Raw genomic sequence first — 19,739 nt, 5'->3', positions numbered from 1 at the left:
CAACCCAAGCAAATCTAAAACACAAGCAAGAAATACAAATACTTACCAGAGGCAAAGGACTGTGCTAGGTGCCACACAAGATAAAGAATTCATCTCACAGTCATTAATTTCCAGGAGTCTATAATATAGGTGAGATGACATGTGGGCAGATATATTTACTGAGCTTAAGCCACTCATCTTCAGTGTCCTAGCACCGCATGCAAATGCAATGACCCCCAGTGTACTCCTCAACCCTAAGCCTGCTTAATATGGGAAGCCTGAGGCAACTTCACCAAAATCATTCAAGAATAGAAAGCATGGTGGGGAAGGGAGCAGGATGCCGACAAACTCCCAAAGGTGCAGGATAACAGGAGAGATGAATGGTTGTGCTGTGGTCTGCATTGATTGCAACACACTGAAGCATTTTAAGTGACTTGGCAATAACTATAAACACATAGGTAATGGAGTCGCTAAACGGATTCGTTTCTCTGGTGTGAATGAACTATATAATGCTGCTAGTTCTGCTGCTCAAGGGCTGTCAAATAGACACCAAAGGTCCTAGAATACCCTCACCAGAGGTTTGTGAAAGGACTGCATACCTCATCTTAAAAAGTAAACTGCCTCCCTAGTTCTGCAATTAATCATGAGAAGCACAAGTCAAGAAATCCCATTTAGATTTCCCTCCGGACTTTTGAATCAGCCATGGATTACAAATTTGATGATATGAGAAAGGGGCAAACAGCAAAGGGAGACAGAAGCTTACTAGGTGTAACCTGTCTGGCTTTAAATAAACTGCCTTTTACATAAAGAGACAGAATATAAAGCATCAGTTCTGTGGGTCCTAAGTTCTGATCTATCATTAGCAACGCTTAACAGAAAGGCTTTCTGCACATTTCTGCCATGTGAGCATCTTCAGTCCAAAGAGATGCTCTGAATCTGTGGTGAGTCTAAAGATGCCTAAAGCTTGACAGGCATGATATGATTGAAGCCCAAAACAGAGACCATTACTTCTAGTGACAGAGAGTTAGACAGGAAGAATTATAACTTACAGCATAGGCAGCCAGGTTCATTGTCCCACCGGCTCCAACCAGGGCAGCACTTGTAGACTGTCTGCTGCTCCAGGCTGTATGCCTGTCTGTAGATGGTGTAGTATCGGGTCCTAAGGAATAAGAATGAGATTGATCCTATTTTCCTCTTAAGGTAATGCTTCGTCTTAAAGCCAGAGCTGTCATCTTAAACCCACTATCAAATCCTCCCTGCAACCCAAATCCTGACATTTATACACACACACATATTATATATATATATATATATACATATAAAATTTGTATGCATTGTACATATGCACACACACACACACCTCATTAAATACATAACCAAGATTTAATGTAGATACAGGTTACTGAAAATTAATAGGGACTGCAAGTCCTGTAGTATAAACTACCCTAAGGGTCACTGAAGCTATCAAAAATGGAACCCATGATTATGAAGAGAATAATGAAATCTAGAAGGATAATAAGTCACATGCTTTCAATTTGACAGTGAAGGCCCCTCATCATGGGTCCCATGATAGTGTGCATTCTCATCAGTGGTGACATCATCCACAAGCAGGGAACAATTGGTTCTTGGGTAGGAGGGGCGAGAAAAATCTTAGTAATACAATGGTCTGTGGTCCTACACATGAGCAGAGAACAGGAACAGAAAGAAGCATATCTGTGATATTGAACCTTCATGGGGAAGGCGGACAATTACTAAAATAAAAAGAAAAAGTTTACAAAGTCTCCTGGGGGGAGGGCAACAAGGAACAAAAGATTGAACAATGAATAAAATAATGAACAAAACACTACACTATTTCTGCTGACCTCTTAATAGACCATAATACCATAATTGGTGATGGACAGGGAGGCCTGGCGTGCTGCAGTCCATGGGGTTGCAATGAGTCGGTCATGACTGAGCAACTGAACTGAACTGAATCACAGTCTCACTAACCCAGATAACTTCCTTCCTATCAAATTGATGTCTTATTTATTCTTTATCCCCAAAGTACTATATTGTCTTACCTCTCCTCATATCCCCAGCCCAAATCACCTTCCTGTGCCTGTGTGCTCATTTGCTTCACTCATGTCTGACTCTGCAATCCCATAGGCTGTACCTCACCAGGCTTCTCTGTCCATGGAATTTTCCTGGGAGGAATACTAGAGTGGGTTGCCACGCCGTCCTTCAGGGGATCGTCCCAACCCAGGGATTGAACCCGTGTCTCCTGCATTTTAGGTGGATTCTTTGCCACTGAGCCACTAAGGAAGCCCAATCCCCTTCATATTCAAAGCCAATTTCAAGTTTCACTTCCTCCAATTTCTCTTTTTGCATCATGTCAATGTACAGTGTTCTTTCTCCTCTCTTGAAAATAGGATTTAATGTCATTTTTATAACACTTGACTATTCACCATCTTGAAGAGAGAATAGAAAGAAAGAAAGTGACATCGCTTAGTCATGTCTGGTTGTGACCCCACAGACTGTAACCTATCAGGCTCCTCTGACCATGGGATTTTCCAGGCAAGAATACTGGGGTGCGTTGCCATTCCCTTCTTCAGGGGATCTTCCTAACCCAGGGATCGAACCTGGGTCTCCTGCATTGCAGGCAGACGCTTTACTTTACTTTCTTTCTTTCTTTTTATGACACTTGATTATTCACCATCTTGAAGTGTCCCCTAATATTTTTGGAGGTACATCTCTCTAATAGGGATATAAGTATACCTTTGTTTACTTACATACAAACAAAAGGGATATTAGTTTGGCATGCCACAACTCCAAACTCAGGTTCATAAATACTTGCTGAATAAAGGAAAGCATAAAACTATTAAGCTCTTGAAAATAAACATAAAACATGTTTTATTTATTCATGTTTGCTTTCCCAAATCTGAATGTCTATGTGGTAGTGGACTTGCTTTGGTTTGGACTAATGTCAACAAGAGTTAAATCTCATGGTAGTGAAAAAAAAAAGTGAACGTTTTAGTCACTCAGCCCTGTCTGACTCCTTTTGACCTGATGAACTGTAGCCTGCCAGGCTCCTCTGTCCATGGAATACTACAGGCAAGAATACTGGCACTGTTAGCCATTCCCTTCTTCAGAGGATCTTCCCCAACCCAGGGATCAAACCCGGGTCTCTTGCATTGCAGGCAGATTCTTTACCATCTGAGCCCCTGGGGAAGATAAACTTCATGGAAGGGATGCCAAATATCTAATCGAAAAGTCATTTTCAAAATCAGGACTTGAATATCTACTGTGTACCAAGCATCGTATCACATGTGTTAAATACATTTTTAGTTAATCCTTGTAATATCCATGTATAGTATTATTTTTCTAACTTTACAGACTAAGGAATAGAAAAAGTAGAAACTTTTTCAGTGTCACATAGCTAGTAAAAGCCAGAAGTTTTTTCTGATTTAAATTAATTTAAAGGTCCTGAGTAAAGACCAAAAAAAAAAAAAAAAAACACCCCACTATTCACACACACAATGTATATGGGAAAGTGAAAGTGAAGTCACTCAGTCGTGTCCGACTCTCTGTGACCCCATGGACTGTAGCCTATGAGACTCCTCCATCCATGGGATTTTCCAGGCAAGAGTACTAGAGTGGGTTGCCATTTCCTTCTCCAGGGGATCTTCCTGACCCCGGGATCGAACCCGGATCTCCCATATTGTAGGCAGATGTTTTACCATCTGAGTCACCTGGGAAGTTCTGTATATGTAAATATCCACAATTATAAATGATTTGAAAGTGAAAGTGAAGTTGCTCAGTCGTGTCCGACTCTTTGTGACCTCATGGACTGTAGCCTACCAGGCTCCTCTGTCCGTGGGGTTTTCCAGGCAAGAGTTCTGGAGTGGTTTGCCATTTCCTTCTCCAGGGAATCTTCCCATCCCAGGAATCGAACCCAGGCCTCCCACATTGTAGGCAGACACTTTACCGTCTGAGCCACCAGGGAAAATCTTATAAATGATTTAGTCTTATTAAACCTAGTCTTATATTAATTACCAGTGTTCTGCCATTTCTATACAGTGGCAAATGCCCTTATTTACACATGCCATCAATTTTCCTTAAGTAATACTAGTGATATTAATACTAGTAATAATAAATTCATTAAAGTTACATTTTTTAACTTTGTTTCCTGAATTCAGACAAAATTGATTCATTTACGTAAAACTTGAACACCTTAGCAACTATTTAAGAAATGCTTAGATATTTTATAAATCTATTTTAAAAAGTCCCTATGAAGTCTTCACGCATAGGAAAAACACACACTGGCTTTTTCTGTCCTTTCCCAGGCAGCTGAGTTAATCCTAATTCAAAGACCATAATGAAGTTAAAGAAGTTCTAGGTTTCAAAGTGTTACAAGAGAACCAGGGGCAGGTCAGATGGTAGTTCAGAATCATAGATGCCTTGGATCCAAGTTACACTAAATTTAGCAAAGTAACACAATATTTCTTGTTTCTCTTGGCCTTCTGATCCACAGCTTTCAGTGTCTATCCCGTTAAAAAGTAAAATTAATGGCATCTAACCCAAATACCTCACATAGAAATGAGGCTTTAACTAAAGTAATAATATATTCTGTTTCTGAAGGAAAATATATAACTTTAAAGTTCCTCATGGGCATATCTTATTCTTGTTTACTTATATGATTATTTTCTAAAATTTATTAGACGAAATCTTCAGATGCAGTTTAGGATTTGGCTTTGATTTTTAGAAACAAAGTCAAGATAGTGGAACACCTTTACCTTCTTTCGTAACCCACACACCACTGCGGGCTGGTGCAGCCCTGTTTCCAGATCTTGATGGTGTGCGTGAACGCTTGGACACACGGCCGTCGAAGTCCCACGACAGTCAGCTGCTCTTCTTCGCAAACATTTGGCCTTGGAAAAAAAAAGAATAGTAATGCAATAAAAATAGATTACATCTTTATGTTTTATTCATGAATCATTTGTTCCTTCATTTTCCACAAAAAGCTTGTGGTGACTTACATAAAGTGAGAAAGAAAAATACAGGCAAAGTAGGAAAAAAAAAAAAAAACAGACCCAAGGAAAAGAAAAATCAGAATAGATTTTAAAAAACAAGGAGAAATTTAGAAGACAAATGTGAATGTCCTAAGTTCCCATGTACTTGAGAAAACTGAGCTGAAAATTAAGTTCTAAGCTCTTTGGTAGCCAAAATGTATAAAGAAACACAAGTCCAGGATTCTCAATATCCATGAAGAAAAAAGACAGGCTGATTCAACAAAAGGAGTTAATTTTTTCCTGGAAATTATTCCTGAGCACTATTTTCCATCGACATGCTTAGTTAATTCAGTTTCACCCATAATATTGGGTTGGCCAAAAAGTCAGGTTTTACTGTAAGATGGTAAGGGAAAAACCCGAGCGACCCTTTTGGCAACCCAATACTTCTTTAAACGCAAATACTTTTGAACTAGCACAATTATATCAACATTTCCTTATAGAAAGCTTACACAAACATACAGGATTTTAGACATATTGTCTTTAATTTTTAAATGTCCGGGGATAGATAAAACTCAGGGCTTCCTAAGTGGCACTAGTGGTAAAGGACCCACCTGCCAATGCAGGAGACATAAGAGAAGCGGGTTCAATCCCTGAGTCAGGAAGATCCCTTGGAGGAGGGCATGGCAACCCACTCCAGTATTCCTGCCTGGAGAATCCCATGGACAGAGGAGCCTGGTGGGCTACAGTCCATGGGTCACAAAGAGTCAGACATGACTGAAGTGACTCAGCACAGCACACAGATAACACTCATCACCTAGAGTGCCAGAATTAAATTCTTTTGTAATTTGACGTTTACTCCTTGGAAGGAAAGTTATGACCAACCTAGATAGCATATTCAAAAGCAGAGACATTACTTTGCCAACAAAGGTTCGTCTAGTCAAGGCTATGGTTTTTCCTGTGGTCATGTATGGATGTGAGAGTTGGACTGTGAAGAAGGCTGAGCACCGAAGAATTGATGCTTTTGAAGTGTGGTGTTGGAGAAGACTCTTGAGAGTCCCTTGGACTGCAAGGAGATCCAACCAGTCCATTCTGAAGGAGATCAGCCCTGGGATTTCTTTGGAAGGAATGATGCTCAAGCTGAAACTCCAGTACTTTGGCCACCTCATGCGAAGAGTTGACTCATTGGAAAAGAGTCTGATGCTGGGAGGGATTGGGGGCAGGAAGAGAAGGGGACGCCAGAGGATGAGATGGCTGGATGGCATCACTGACTCGATGGACGTGAGTCTGAGTGAACTCCGGGAGTTGGTGATGGACAGGGAGGCCTGGTGTGCTGTGATTCATGGGGTTGCAAAGAGTCGGACACGACGGAGCGACTGATCTGATCTGATCACTTATCACTTAGTGATGAATGATTTACTGCTGCTGCTAAGTTGCTTCAGTCGTGTCCAACACTGTGTGACCCCAGAGATGGCAGCCTACCAGGCTCTTCTGTCCCTGGGATTCTCCAGGCAAGAACACTGGAGTGGGTTGCCATTTCCTTCTCCAATGCATGAGAGTGAAAAGTGAAAATGAAGTCGCTCAGTCGTGTCCAACTCTTCGCAATCCCATGGACTGCAGCCCACCAGGCTCCTCCATCCATGGGATTTTCCAAGCAAGAGTACTGGAGTGGGGTGCCATTGCCTTCTCTGGAATGATTTACTAGTCCATACCAATTGTTTGGCTTTTGAAAACAATACTAATTATAACAGTCATATGACCAAACACTCAGACTTCTCCTGCATTCAAAGTCACCTGTATGCCATACATGAACCTCCCTAGGGTCAGGCGTTGGTGTTCTTTTTTATGAGTCGTGAAACTCATAGTCTAGCCAACTCTCCATACTCATAATCTGCTGAAAATAGAAATGGCTCCTGATTCAGGACTCTAGTCTGTCTCTAAACAGATCTGTGAACCTGTCTAGTGATAACACTGATAACAACACCTAATATACTGCCTGCACTAAAATCAGTTACCTCACCCTCCACAGCTGCAGTCCCTTTTTGTGATCACTTCATTTCAGGGCACTGACTAAATCTCACCTTCTGGTTTCACTTACAGTCCAATTCTCACCTCCAGATATACTTTTGAAAGGTGATTTTGGGGACTGTTAACATTACCTAAATGAAATAAAATTTGTGTTGAATGTTATTTATGAGTTTGTATAGCACATTTTAGTGCTTTAGGTAAATACTGTAATAAAACAATAAATGTAAAAACGACACATAAGTGAGGCATCCATAAAATCCTCAAGAATTGGGCAGTGGGCCTAAAGAAAACCTTAGCTTTTAAAAATGCCATATTGGGGCTTCCTTGGTGGCTCAATGGTAAAGAATCTGTCTGCCAATGCAGGAGACATGCGTTCAATCCCTTGTCCAGGAAGATCCCATATACTGTGGTGCAACTAAGCCCATGCACCACAACTATTGAGCCCATCCTCTAGGGCATGGGAATTGCAACTATTGAGCCCATGTGCTGCAGTTCCTGAAACCCCAGTGCCTTAGAGCACGTGCTCCAAAACAAGAGAAGTCACCCAATGAGAAGTCCACCCATCACTAGAGTATAGCCCTCGCTTGCCACACCTACAGAACAAAGCCTGCACACCAAGGAACACCCAGAACAATCAGAAATAAGTAAAGAAATAAATAATTAATAATTGAATGTCATATTAGATTGTCCTATATCTTTACCTTCACATGGACTTAACATGTTTGGGGGAAGCAGACTAGCCCTGTTAGAATGAGTTCACCAAACATTTACTTTATCTGTCCATAATTTGAATTTTTACACCCCATATAGTCTTGACCTCTATTTTATAACCTATTTTTTAAATCTATTATTCCATTCATCCAGCCACCCACCCTAGTCATTCATCCATTCAACAAATACTGCAACCTACATGTGCCAGAAACATTGCTCCACCCCAACCTCCACCCTCCCACCACCCAGCTTGCACCCACTATCACCAAGGATTTGAGTGTAAGTAGTTTCTTTGGAAAGTGAAGAAAACACCAGTGAGGAAGTGATGAAATGAGACAAGGAAAGAGAGTTAGCCAAGAAAAAAGATATATTATCAAGCCAGGCAACACTAGCTGAGAGCTCCCCAAAGTCAGAAGGAGCCTGGGTATTCATACACCAATTCCTATGAGTGCTTGGTTGAGAGCTACATCTTCTCCAGCATTTCAGGCAGAAGCCCAGGTAGGCAGAGTCTGCTTCCAGTAGCCAAAGTCTTCAGATACAGAAATGCAAATACTGGCAGTTGGAAGCGTGGCAGGTGTGCAGTGATAAAGGAGAGGGACAAGGGTGCTTTGCAGACACTTTCAGCTGCAGGTGGTATGAGTGAAAGTCCACGGTCCCTTTGCCCTGACCATCTAAGTAGAAAGGAGAGTAAATAAAAACACTTAAAAAATACAAAAGGTAGACTGCTAAGATGGAAACAATCAGGGGACTGAAAAAGAGAAGGGAATTCTTACTAAGATTCATTGATTAGGAAAGGCCTCACTGAAGAGGTGACATTGTGACCTAAAAGGGTGAAGAGACACCAGGACAACCAGGGGATGCCATTCAGGCAGAAAGAAGGAGAATGAACTGAGGCTCTAAACAGGGGAAACGCTTGGCCTCCAGAGATCTGAAAGGAGGCCAAATTGACTCAATTGATGAGATGTTCTGAAGGGCAAATGGGGCCTTTCAGGCTGAGGGATTCTGATTTTATTCTCAGGGCATTGTAAGCCACAGAGAGTTTTTAGAATTTTGATTTTTGGTCTTTTTTTTTTTTTTACTACCGACAGGATCTAGAGATGGATCTGTGATTCTCTCTGACACCCAGGTCCCCTCCTTGATAATGACTTAGGTTATATCTGCTCTTGGGCATTACAAATAACAAGTCAGCCCAATCCAGCAATTGACCCACAAGTCCCAGTAATCTACCAAACATTCCTTAAGGTTTTCCTAATTTCTACAAAGAAGTCCCCAAGGAAACTCTGTACCTTAAGAAGAGCCAAACCTAGCAGCACCAGTGAATAAGAAAAGGCACAGCACAAACTTTATACAAGTTTGTTTATACAATACAAGGAAAATGTATTAGTCTAAAGTTTCTAGAAAATTATATGTAATTCAGGTTGTCACCAAATAATCTAACATCATAAGAAACATCAATGTGACTTCAGAACTTCACATTATATATAGTTTCACATGTCACAGCTAGCAAGCAACTTTCCTTTGGTTGAGATGAAATTTTATGTTAGGTTAACTCATAGTAGAGAATGTTTGGTAAAGTAACATCATCCTTGATGCCCCTAAAGAAGTGGTTAAATAAAATCAGTCACTTGGGACTTTCCTGGTGGAGCAGTAGATAAGAATCCTCCTGCCAGTGCAGGGGACATGGGTTCGATCCCTGGTCCGGGAAGATTTCACATGCCATGGGGCAACTAAGCCCAAAAGGCACAACTTCTAAGCCTGTGTGCTGCAAGTACTGAAGCCCAAGAGCATAGAGTCTGCGGTCTGCAGTCAAAGAAGCCACCTCCATGAGAAGCCCTTGCACAGCAATGATAAACTGCCCTCTGCTGCTGCTGCTGCTGCTGTCGCTTCAGTCGTGTCCGACTCTGTGCGACCCCATAGACAAGCAGCCCACCAGGCTCCCCCATCCCTGGGATTCTCCAGGCAAGAACACTGGAGTAAGTTGCCATTGCCTTCTCCAATTCATTAAAGTGAAAAGTGAAAGTGAAGTCGCTCAGTCGTGTCCGACTTTTAGCGACCCCATGGACTGCAGCCTACCAGGCTCCTCCATCCATGGGATTTTCCAGGCAAGAGTACTGGAGTGGGGTGCTATTGCCTCACTAGCTGCAATTAGAGAAAGTCCTCACAGCAACAAAGACCTCCTAGTGCAACAAAATAAATAAACAAATAATTTTTTTAAAAAAATCAGTCACTTGGTTATTCTGCAGGTGTTGAGTATATTTCAATTTTTTAAAATTATGCGCCTTTCTTAAGGACAAAAGTCATAAATGCTAACAGTATAGAAGCCTGAACAATGAACAAATACAGAAAGTTGTTTGTCCCTAGACATGCTACCAGATGTAACCACTGCTAGTAAAATGATAGATTCATATCCAATTCTTTCTGGGTGCACACAAACATATTTTTGTATAAATGGAATCATAATCTACTATTTTTAAAATTATGTAAAAAATATTTTTTAACTTAGCAAATAACATGGTATGAATATTTTTCCTTTTTGAAATTTGTAGCATTAATTTAACCTTTTTTTTTCTAGAGTATGAACTTAGAATAATATAGGAGAATTAATTCAGCCAACATCCTATTGATATACAGTTGTTTCTAATAGTTTATGACTATAAACAACTCTGATGTCAGTTGCCCTATAGAAAAACTGAATTACGGATTAATCTTTTTCTTATATCTCCCTATGAAATATTTGTTTTTCTCTGAGTTGTTTCAGTTAAGGATTTTTTTAGCCTCTCCTGTGTTTTCAGTTCAGTTCAGTTGCTCAGTCCTGTCCAGCTCTTTGCAACCCCATGGACTGCAGAACTCCAGGCTTCCCTGTCCATCACCAACTCCCAGAGCTTACTCAAACTCATATTCACTGGATCGGTGATGCCATACAACCATCTCATCCTCTGTCTTCCCCTTCTCCTCCTGCCTTCAATCTTTCCCAGCATCAGGGTCTTTTCCAATGAGTCAATTCTTCGCATCAGGTGGCCAAAGTACTAGAGTTTCAGTTTCAGCATCAGTCCTTCCAATGAATATTCAGGACTGATTTCCTTTAAGATTGACTAGTTGGATCTCCTTGCATTCCAAGGGACTCTCAAGAGTCTTCTCCAACACCACAGTTCAAAAGCATCAATTCTTTGGCGCTCAGCTTTCCTTATAGTCCAATTCTCTTTCTCAAATAGCAGTTATCAGTGCTTGACTACATTTTAAGCATGAAGCACTAGAAGCTGATTGGGAGTTCTGTGTGATAGAAAGGGCTTACAATTCGTGAGCTCACTGTTAGGTGATTAGGGGTGAACCTAATGGATGTCCCTGTATGGAAATCTGATTTTTAGGGCCATTCCATTCTTCAGAAAAGTAGCCCCAATTTCCTGCCCATGGAAGCAGACAGCCTATGGCTGCTGCTTCAGGACCAGAGAGCAGAAGGGAACCCCCATCTTTAGGTAGTATCAGTCTGCACCCCTACTGAACCTTCCCTGGTTTGTCTTCTTCACTAGAGAGAATCCAACCTCTCCCTTTCTCTCTCTCTCTCCTGAGTGGGAATAAAGCATGGTATTTATTCAGCTCTACAGTTTGGAGAAAGGAACCTGGGAATTCCACCAGGTCCGCCAGACTGAATTTACATTCAGTCTTTCAAACAACTCTCTGCTTCCATCCCCACACATTGCCCGCTGTGCACTGCTTACCTCCGCTCTAAATGCTTAATGCTGAACCTTTCCGGGATTCCATGTGAAAGGAGCAACAACCTGTCAGAATGGCATAAAGATTACATCAAAGTAAAAATATCTGCACTACAGGTCCAGAAAGAAATGTTTCCTGAACTTCTATCTGAATAAAGCTGAGATACACCTGAATCACCTGCCCCAAGCACCCCTCTCAACCTCCTCACCACCACTCCAGAGAAGTATCCAGTCGGGAGGTCAACTGATCTTGGGCAGTGGGACATTTCAAAGTCAATCTGTGTAAACAAACTTCATCAGAACCTTCCATTCTTTGAAGCCCTGCTGCGGCTGCTAAGTCGCTTCAGTCGTGTCCGACTCTGTGCAACCCCACAGACAGCAGCCCACCAGGCTCCTCTGTCCCTGGGATTCTCCAGGCAAGAATACTGGAGTGGGTTGCCATTTCCTTCTCTGTTTGAAGCCCTAAACCACCTTAATAAGTTAGTAGGTAAATCCTTACTAGTATGTATCCCAAGTTGTTCAGGGAGCTACTCCCTATAGCGTACTCTTGCATACAGGAGTAATGAATTTTTCTCCTGCTAATCTTCTAGGAGATTAATGTTCAAAGCTCCGATGATAAAGGAAAAGGTTTTCCTCCCAACAGTTTTGCAACAAGGATTGAATGGTTAGAAATCCTTGGTTCCTTTGGGTTCTGCAGTTGAACTCTTCAGAGCAAAAGTGACAAGAGCTTCTCATCTTTTTAGAAAGGAATTTTCCAAAATTTAGATTTACAGGAGAAAATGTTTGGTTAGGATTACTCTTGTTCTTTTGCTTCCCTGATGGCTCAGCTGGTAAAGAATCCACCTGCAGTGCAGAAGATGCAAAAGATGCAGGTACAATCCCTGGGTTGGGAAGATCCCCTGGAGAAGGAAATGGCAACCCACTCCAGTATTCTTGCCTGGGAAACCCCATGGACAGAGGAGCCTGGAGAGCTACAGTCCATGGGGTCACAACAGAGTCAGAATAAACTGAAGTGATTTAGCATGCACACATGCACGTCTCAAAGTGTTGCTTGTCCTAAGAAGGACAGTCATAACAAAGAACACAGATAAAGGTTCCATAAGCCTGTGTGAGCCACCCCCGTAGACTGGTGAGTTTGCAGTTCGCACTGGACCAGTATCTGCTTGGACAAATTTGCTGCGGGTCACCAATAAAACCAGGTAAGTCTTTCCTTCTGTCTCAATTTTGTGTCCTAAGAGGTTGACTTGGAACCAAAGAGAGAACTGAGACAGGAGGTACACTAGCAAAACTTCCTGCCAATCACTGCTGACTCTCAGGGAGGTTGTCTAAGCCTAAATCCTAAAGGGTCTCAATTCATAAGGCCCCTTCTCACCTCCTTCCCAATGCCTTCATAGCACTAAGACTTCCCATCTCTGTATCACCATCTGGCATCATAGAGTTGAAGGTCTGTGATTAGACGTGCCTCACTTCTGTGGGAGGACTGGGACTAAACATTCTTAGCACCAGTGGCACTTGGTTTCCTTCATTTCCTCTGGTTGAGAGTTATTTTGAATTATAGAGGATGCATCTCCTGTGCCCTCTTCAAAGACACCTATTGTGTGCATATATGCATGTGCCTAAATAACCTCAGATATGCAGATGACACCACCCTTATGACAGAAAGTGAAGAGGAACTTTTTAGTTCCTTGAGTTTCTTGAGGAAAGTGAAAGAGGAGAGTGCAAAAGTTGGCTTAAAACTCAACATTCAGAAAACTAAGATCATGGCATCTGGTCCCATCACTTCATGGCAAATAGATGGGGAAACAGTGGAAACAGTGTCAGACTTTTTCTTTTTGGGCTCCAAAATCACTGCAGATGGTGACTGTAGCCATAAAATTAAAAGATGCTTACTCCTTGGAAAGAAAGTTATGACCAACCCAGATAGCATATTAAAAAGCAGAGACATTACTTTGCCAACAAAGGTCCATCTAGTTAAGGCTATGGTTTTTCCGGTGCTCATGTATGGATGTAAGAGTTGGACTGTGAAGAAAGCTGAGCGCCGAAGAATTGATGCTTTTGAACTGTGGTGTTGGAGAAGACTCTTGAGAGTCCCTTGGACTGTAAGGAGAGCCAACCAGTCCATCTTAAAGGAGATCAGTCCTGGGTGTTCATTGGAAGGACTGATGTTGAAGCTGAAACTCCAATACTTTGGCAACCTCATGTGAAGAGTTGACTCTTTGGAAAAGACCCTGATGCTGGGAGGGATTCAGGGCAGGAAGATAAGGGGATTACAGAGGATGAGATGGCTGGATGGCATTACTGACTCGATGGACATGAATTTGAGTGAACTCTGGGAGTTGGTGATGGGCAGGAAGGCCTGGCATGCTGCGATTCTTGGGGTCACAAAGAGTCAGACACGACTGAGCAACTGAACTGAACTGAAGCCACAAAAGAGCTTATTGCTTGGGGTCACATTTGGGATGGGTATACCTATGTAGATCCTATCGTCAATAGCCAGACGATGGACTTTTTCTGAAAACCTTTTATATTTTAATAATTTTTAGAGGGTTTTCTTTCTAAGCAAATGTCCTATTACTACCTATAGAAGATGAAATGGAAAGAACACAAAAAGCATCAGAGCTAGTCTAAAATGCCCCTCTAAACAAAATTAAAGGGCAGAAGTCATTCAAACTAATTTTGGCCCCTTTCCCCCACCTCCTCAGGGATTCTTAAGAACTCAAGAAATCCCAAAAGCAACAGTCTGAAGCTGAAAGTGGGAGGAAAGGGGGCCAATTGGAAACAGACTAGTTATTTTATCCACTCAGAAGAATCTGGAAACACCACACGACTTCTTAATATCTCTTCAATCATTTGTCCAAATTCTAGTCTATAACCTACATGAGATTATATTGTAGATCAAGGCAAAAAAAAAAAAATCTTAAAAATCTTCTCTTTAAATATTGGTGGAAAGATTCTGCTCTCATATTGAGGAGTTAACAATTGGTCCCATCTGCCAGAAATGTAATTAGAATAAAACATAAAGTGGGTCAAAGACAAGAACCCAACTCTTGTCTAAATTAGTGCATTTTGCATGACTGTTCTATGCCTGACTCACAGCTAAAATTTTAGAATGAAAGTCATAAGATCTCTATTTGCATCTGTTTGTATAGTTATGCTTGTTTTATGTTATGTACAGGTGATATTATCCCACCTCTGGGTGATATTATCAACATATAAAATCCCTCAAAAGAGTTCTGTTATAACTGACTTGGCAAAAAATAAGCTCTATTATAAGTAAAATATTTCTAAACCTCCCAGAAGTATAAAGATTATCCCAAATATTTGTCAAATTCAAATCCAAAAGCAATTTGGATAAATCTTTGGTAAATAAGATTGGTATAATATTATTATCAGTTTAATGAAAATGAGTTTGTCTTCTGAGTTATCAGCATTAACTATAATATAAGCATGAATTTTATCTTACCACATTTACTGGTCAAGTAACCTAATATTATATCTACTAGGAGAGGCTTCCCAGTGGCACTAATGGTAAAGAACCTGCCTAAAGAAAGTCTTCTGTATTAGTTAGTTCAGGCTGTCATAACAAGATTCCACAAACTGGGTATTTTAAAAGACAGACATTTGTTTTGTTGCAGTTTTGGAGGCTAGAAATCCAAGATCAAGGTCCCATCAAGGTTAGTTTCTCGTAAAAACCCTCATCCTTTCTTAGACAGCTGCTTTATTCCAATGTCCTTACACAGACTTTCCTCTGTATACACAGAGAGACTTTGGTGTCTCTTCTTGTAAGGACACTACTTCTATCAGATTAGGGCCCTGCCCTTATAACCTAGGGGCTTCCCCAGCTCAGATGGTAAAGAATCTGCCTGCAATGCTGGAAACCCCTGGATCGAGAGGATCACCTGGAGAAGGGAATGGCAATCCACTCCAGCATTCTTGTCTGGAGAATTCCATGGACAAAGGAGCCTGGCTGGCCACAGTCCATGGGGTTGCAAAAAGTCAGACGCAACTGAGCTGCTAACACACTACACTTATAACCTCATTTAACCTGGGTAACTTCTCTAAAATCCTGTCTTCAAATACACTCACATTGGGAGTTAGAATTTCAACATGTGAATTTGAGGGAGGGAAGGTGCATAACAGTTACTAATACAGTCTACAACAGTTACAAGTAATGAAAATAAAGTTTAATAAAAAATATGAATAGAAATAATAGAGAAATAGAAAACAACTTTCTATGAAAAGTATGCAAGGAACGTAAGACACATTATTGTGAAAAGAAAAAGGAGAGTAATATTGTCCTAAAAGTAAGATGACCAGTTGTGCCACAATCAGAAAGAAGAAAAGAACAGGACAAAAATCTGAATGGTACAGAAAGTTGTACAAGGTTTGTAGAAAAGGAATCTTATGTTGAATGGTCAAATCTGCCTACAGTTGAATGGGTTTATTTATACTTTTCTAATATGAGATTTATTATTAACAGTACCTGAATGCAAAACTAGAGCTTGGTTTTCCCTCTCTAATGAAACCAGACTCTAGTTTTTGCATTGGGCTACTGGTCTGCTCTTAATAAGGAACTGTACAACATTTTTCTTGATCCTTTAAGTACCCTTTTTCACCTTGAAAACAAAGATTCTGTGTCTTTTCAGAATAATTTCCTATGTTGTCTTCATTGTATTCCTGACTGCTTAAAAGAACCAAGTCTTTTCACTATCGAAAGAGCTAAGCTTTATCTTATAATCATGTAACTTCCTATCATTATTTTTACAATCTTTCTTTGTCACTTTGTTGAATAGGTTAAGTATTGCTAAACAGTGCCCTATGATCCTATTATCAATCAAGTGTTCAAACCTTTTGACATTTTTTAATTTGGATATTTTACATTCTTAAAGTCAACTCCTAAATAATATCTTGATCTTGAACTGACTTTGAAATGTCCCAAAGGGACCCAGACAATATCAAAGGATTTGCTCTTCACCTTGTAAAAAGAGAGATGTTAAAAATTAATTAGGTATGTTGAATTGCATAATAAGTATTGTCAAATAAGAAGAGATGCTTAACCTTCCTTAGGTTATATTTGTATGAGTAAATAGTATTAATATAAGTATTCAGAAACTGCATGAATTTTCTAGAGATTTATCAGTGCCCTCACTGCTCATGGTATGTCCTGGTAATATTTAGCCTGATATTAGAAAACAACAGTAAATGTTATCAATCTCCAGTTTTTATTTTGAAATATTGTGTGTCGAGGAAACAACCAAATTTCTCTGCCAACTGCATTACTTTTATAATGAATTCTCAACAGATCTTTTTAACCTCAGCTATTTTAAATCCTTTTCAGACACAGATAGTTATTGTTTTACTTTGATGCTTTCCTGAAAGCACTTGCAATCAGCTACAGGCTAGAGTGTTTAACAAAAGGAATTTTCTTAAAGACTCATGAAGAGGACTATGCCAGGTACCCTGGGATATAGGCTTTAATTGTTTTGCTTAAATAACTATGAGATCATACCACTGAACTAAGTCACACTTTCTAGAACTCTAGTGGAAAAGTTTACAGGTTCATAAAACTGCTAATCCAACATCAAGCACAAGAATTACATAGGACTAAATGAATTCAGCAATACATGAACTGTGAACTTCCAGATGGTCAAGCTGGTTTTAGAAAAGGTAGAGGAACCAGAGATCAAATTGTCAACATCTGCTGGATCATTGAAAAAGCAAGAGAGTTTCAGGAAAACATCTATTTCTGCTTTATTGACTATGCCAAAGCCTTTGACTCTGTGGATCACAATAAACTGTGGAAAATTTTGAAAGAGAAGGGAATACCGGACCACCTGACCTGCCTCTTAAGAAATCTGTATGCAGGTCAGGGAACAACAGTTAGAACTGGACATGGAACAACAGACTGGTTCCACATAGGAAAAGGAGTTCGTCAAGGCTGTATATTGTCACCCTGCTTATTTAACTTCTATGCAGAGTACATCATGAGAAAAGCTGGGCTGGAAGAAGCACAAGCTGGAATCAAGATTGCCAGGAGAAATGTCAATAACCTCAGATATGTAGATGACACCACCCTTATGGCAGAAAGTGAAGAGAAACTAAAAAGCCTCTTGGGGAAAGTGAAAGAGGAGAGTGAAAAAGTTGGCTTAAAGATCAACATTCTGAAAACTAAGATCATGGCATCTGGTCCCATCACTTCATGGGAAATAGAAGTGGGGAAACACTGGAAACAGTGACAAACTTTATTTTGGGGGGCTCCAAAATCACTGCAGATGGTGACTGCAGCCATGAAATTAAAATACACTTACTCTTTGGAAGGAAAGTTATGACCAAACTAGATGGCATATTAAAAAGCAGGGACATTACTTTGCCAACTTTGTCCATCTAGTCAAGGCTATGGTTTTTCCAGTGGTCATGTATGGATGTGAGAGTTGGACTATAAAGAAAGCTGAGCGCTGAAGAATTGATGCTTTTGAACTGTGGTGCTGGAGAAGACTCTTGAGAGTCCCTTGGACTGCAAGGCGATCCAACCAGTCCATTCTAAAGGAGATCAGTCCTGGGCTGGGTGTTCATTGGAAGGACTGATGCTAAAGCTGAAACTCCAGTACTTTGGCTACCTCATGTGAAGAGCTGACTCATTTGGAAAGACCCTGATACTGGGAAAGATTGAGGGCAGGAGGAGAAGAGGACGGCAGAGGGTGAGATGGTTGGATGGCATCACTGACTCAATGGACATGAGTTTGGGTAAACTCTGGGAGTTGGTGATGAATAGGGAGGCCTGGCATGCTGCAATTCATGGGGTTACAAAGAGTCGGACATGATTGACAGACTGAAATGAACTGAACTGAATTGAAATGAAATGAACTCAGAAAGGATGATTATGGCTTTTGTTTGGAATATTTCTTCTGGATTTAAAGAACATCCTTCTCTTTTCTCTTAAGCCATCTATACCTTACAAATTTGTAAATTATACTTTTGTAAACTGAAATGAAACATTTATCTTTTTCTCTCTCTGATCCTTCCAGACTTTAGAAAATCTCATTAGGTATTCTTAGTTTCATGGCAATATAGTTACTTGCACAAATTTGATAAGAATCTGTCCTCCTTGTAACAAAACATAATTGGAAACATGGGTTATAAAATCAAGGCTTTGACTAGAATTTCACATTTTAAAATGATTCATAGAATCACATATGTCCAGACAGTTTGCATTAATAAGTCTGACTTTATGGAACCAAAGCTTGAAAGCCCTGTTGGAAAAACTGGCCTGTCACCTGGCTTAGAGTATTCCCAGACATACAGGTAAATCAGGACGTTCACTTCCTCACAGGCCTTGAAATTAGGGGGACCTTGAGAATAGATGAATTTACTCATGTATATAATGTAAATGAAGTCTAGTGACAAGTTTCTGTCTTGGTTTCCTAGCCTTGAGAGACTTTTAAAGGCCAATGTGAGATTCCTTATGAAAGTGCCAGCAAAATAAATTCTAAAAAGGTCTATGTGGTAAATTACCATTCTTGGAGCACTTATGTAATTAATCTGGCCAAATGTAATAAGACCAGACTCATTTTGTAACCAAGTCTAATCTTACTTTTATTTCTGATTGAGATTATTATAGAGAAAAATGTTATGTTTCAGTGGAAAACTATAACCCACCCTTGTTGGTTTGTCAGGGGACATTCAACTTTAAGGGATCCAATATGTTGCATTTTCCTTTGTGTGCCATTTCTCAAGGATTCTCTGTCGCTTATCAGTTCCTGGAATACAGGAACGAGCAGAGCTGCATGCAGTTCTCAGGACTGAGATATGGGAAAGAGCACCCACTTGGATTCCTTTCAGTGACTCCCTTCAGTGACTCTCTTCAGTGACCTTGTATGTATTCAGTTCAGTTCAGTTCAGTCGCTCAGTCGTGTCCGACTCTTTGCAACACCATGAATCGCAGCACGGCAGGCCTCCCTGTCCATCACCAACTCCCAGAGTTCACTCAGACTCATGTCCATCGTGTCAGTGATGCCATCCAGCCATCTCATCCTCTGTTGTCCCCTTCTCCTCCTGCCCTCAATCAGGGTCTTTTCCAATGAGTCAACTCTTCGCATGAGGTGGCCAAAGTATTGGAGTTTCAGCTTTAGCATCAGTCCTTCCAATGAACATCCAGGGCTAATCTCCTTTAGAATGGACTGGTTGGATCTCCTTGCAGTCTCAAGAGTCTTCTCCAACACCACAGTTCAAAAGCATCAATTCTTCGGCGCTCAGCCTTCTTCACAGTGCAACTCTCACATCCATACATGACCACAGGAAAAACCATAGCCTTGACTAGACGAACCTT

The 19,739-nt window shown here is 40.6% G+C and overlaps 1 protein-coding gene across 1 annotated transcript in view; it reads right to left on the bottom strand.

Annotated features, from left to right (window-relative positions):
* LOC104985214 (EGF-like and EMI domain-containing protein 1) overlaps nucleotides 1-19,739 on the bottom strand; it is a 662,362-nt gene that overhangs the window by 580,062 nt on the left and 62,561 nt on the right. The window contains exons 2-3 of the mRNA XM_010835278.1: nucleotides 4,752-4,886; nucleotides 1,029-1,138 (exon numbers count right to left, since the gene is read on the bottom strand). Of these exons, the coding sequence (XP_010833580.1) occupies nucleotides 1,029-1,138; nucleotides 4,752-4,886 (245 nt within the window). The remainder of the gene's footprint in view (nucleotides 1-1,028; nucleotides 1,139-4,751; nucleotides 4,887-19,739) is intronic.

This window comes from Bison bison, unplaced genomic scaffold (assembly GCF_000754665.1).
Source record: "Bison bison bison isolate TAMUID 2011002044 unplaced genomic scaffold, Bison_UMD1.0 scf7180017864040, whole genome shotgun sequence".
NCBI classification, from domain to species: Eukaryota; Metazoa; Chordata; class Mammalia; order Artiodactyla; family Bovidae; genus Bison; species Bison bison.
The sequence above is the reverse complement of the archived record's forward strand: the minus strand, read 5'-3'. Positions and strand labels throughout refer to the sequence as shown.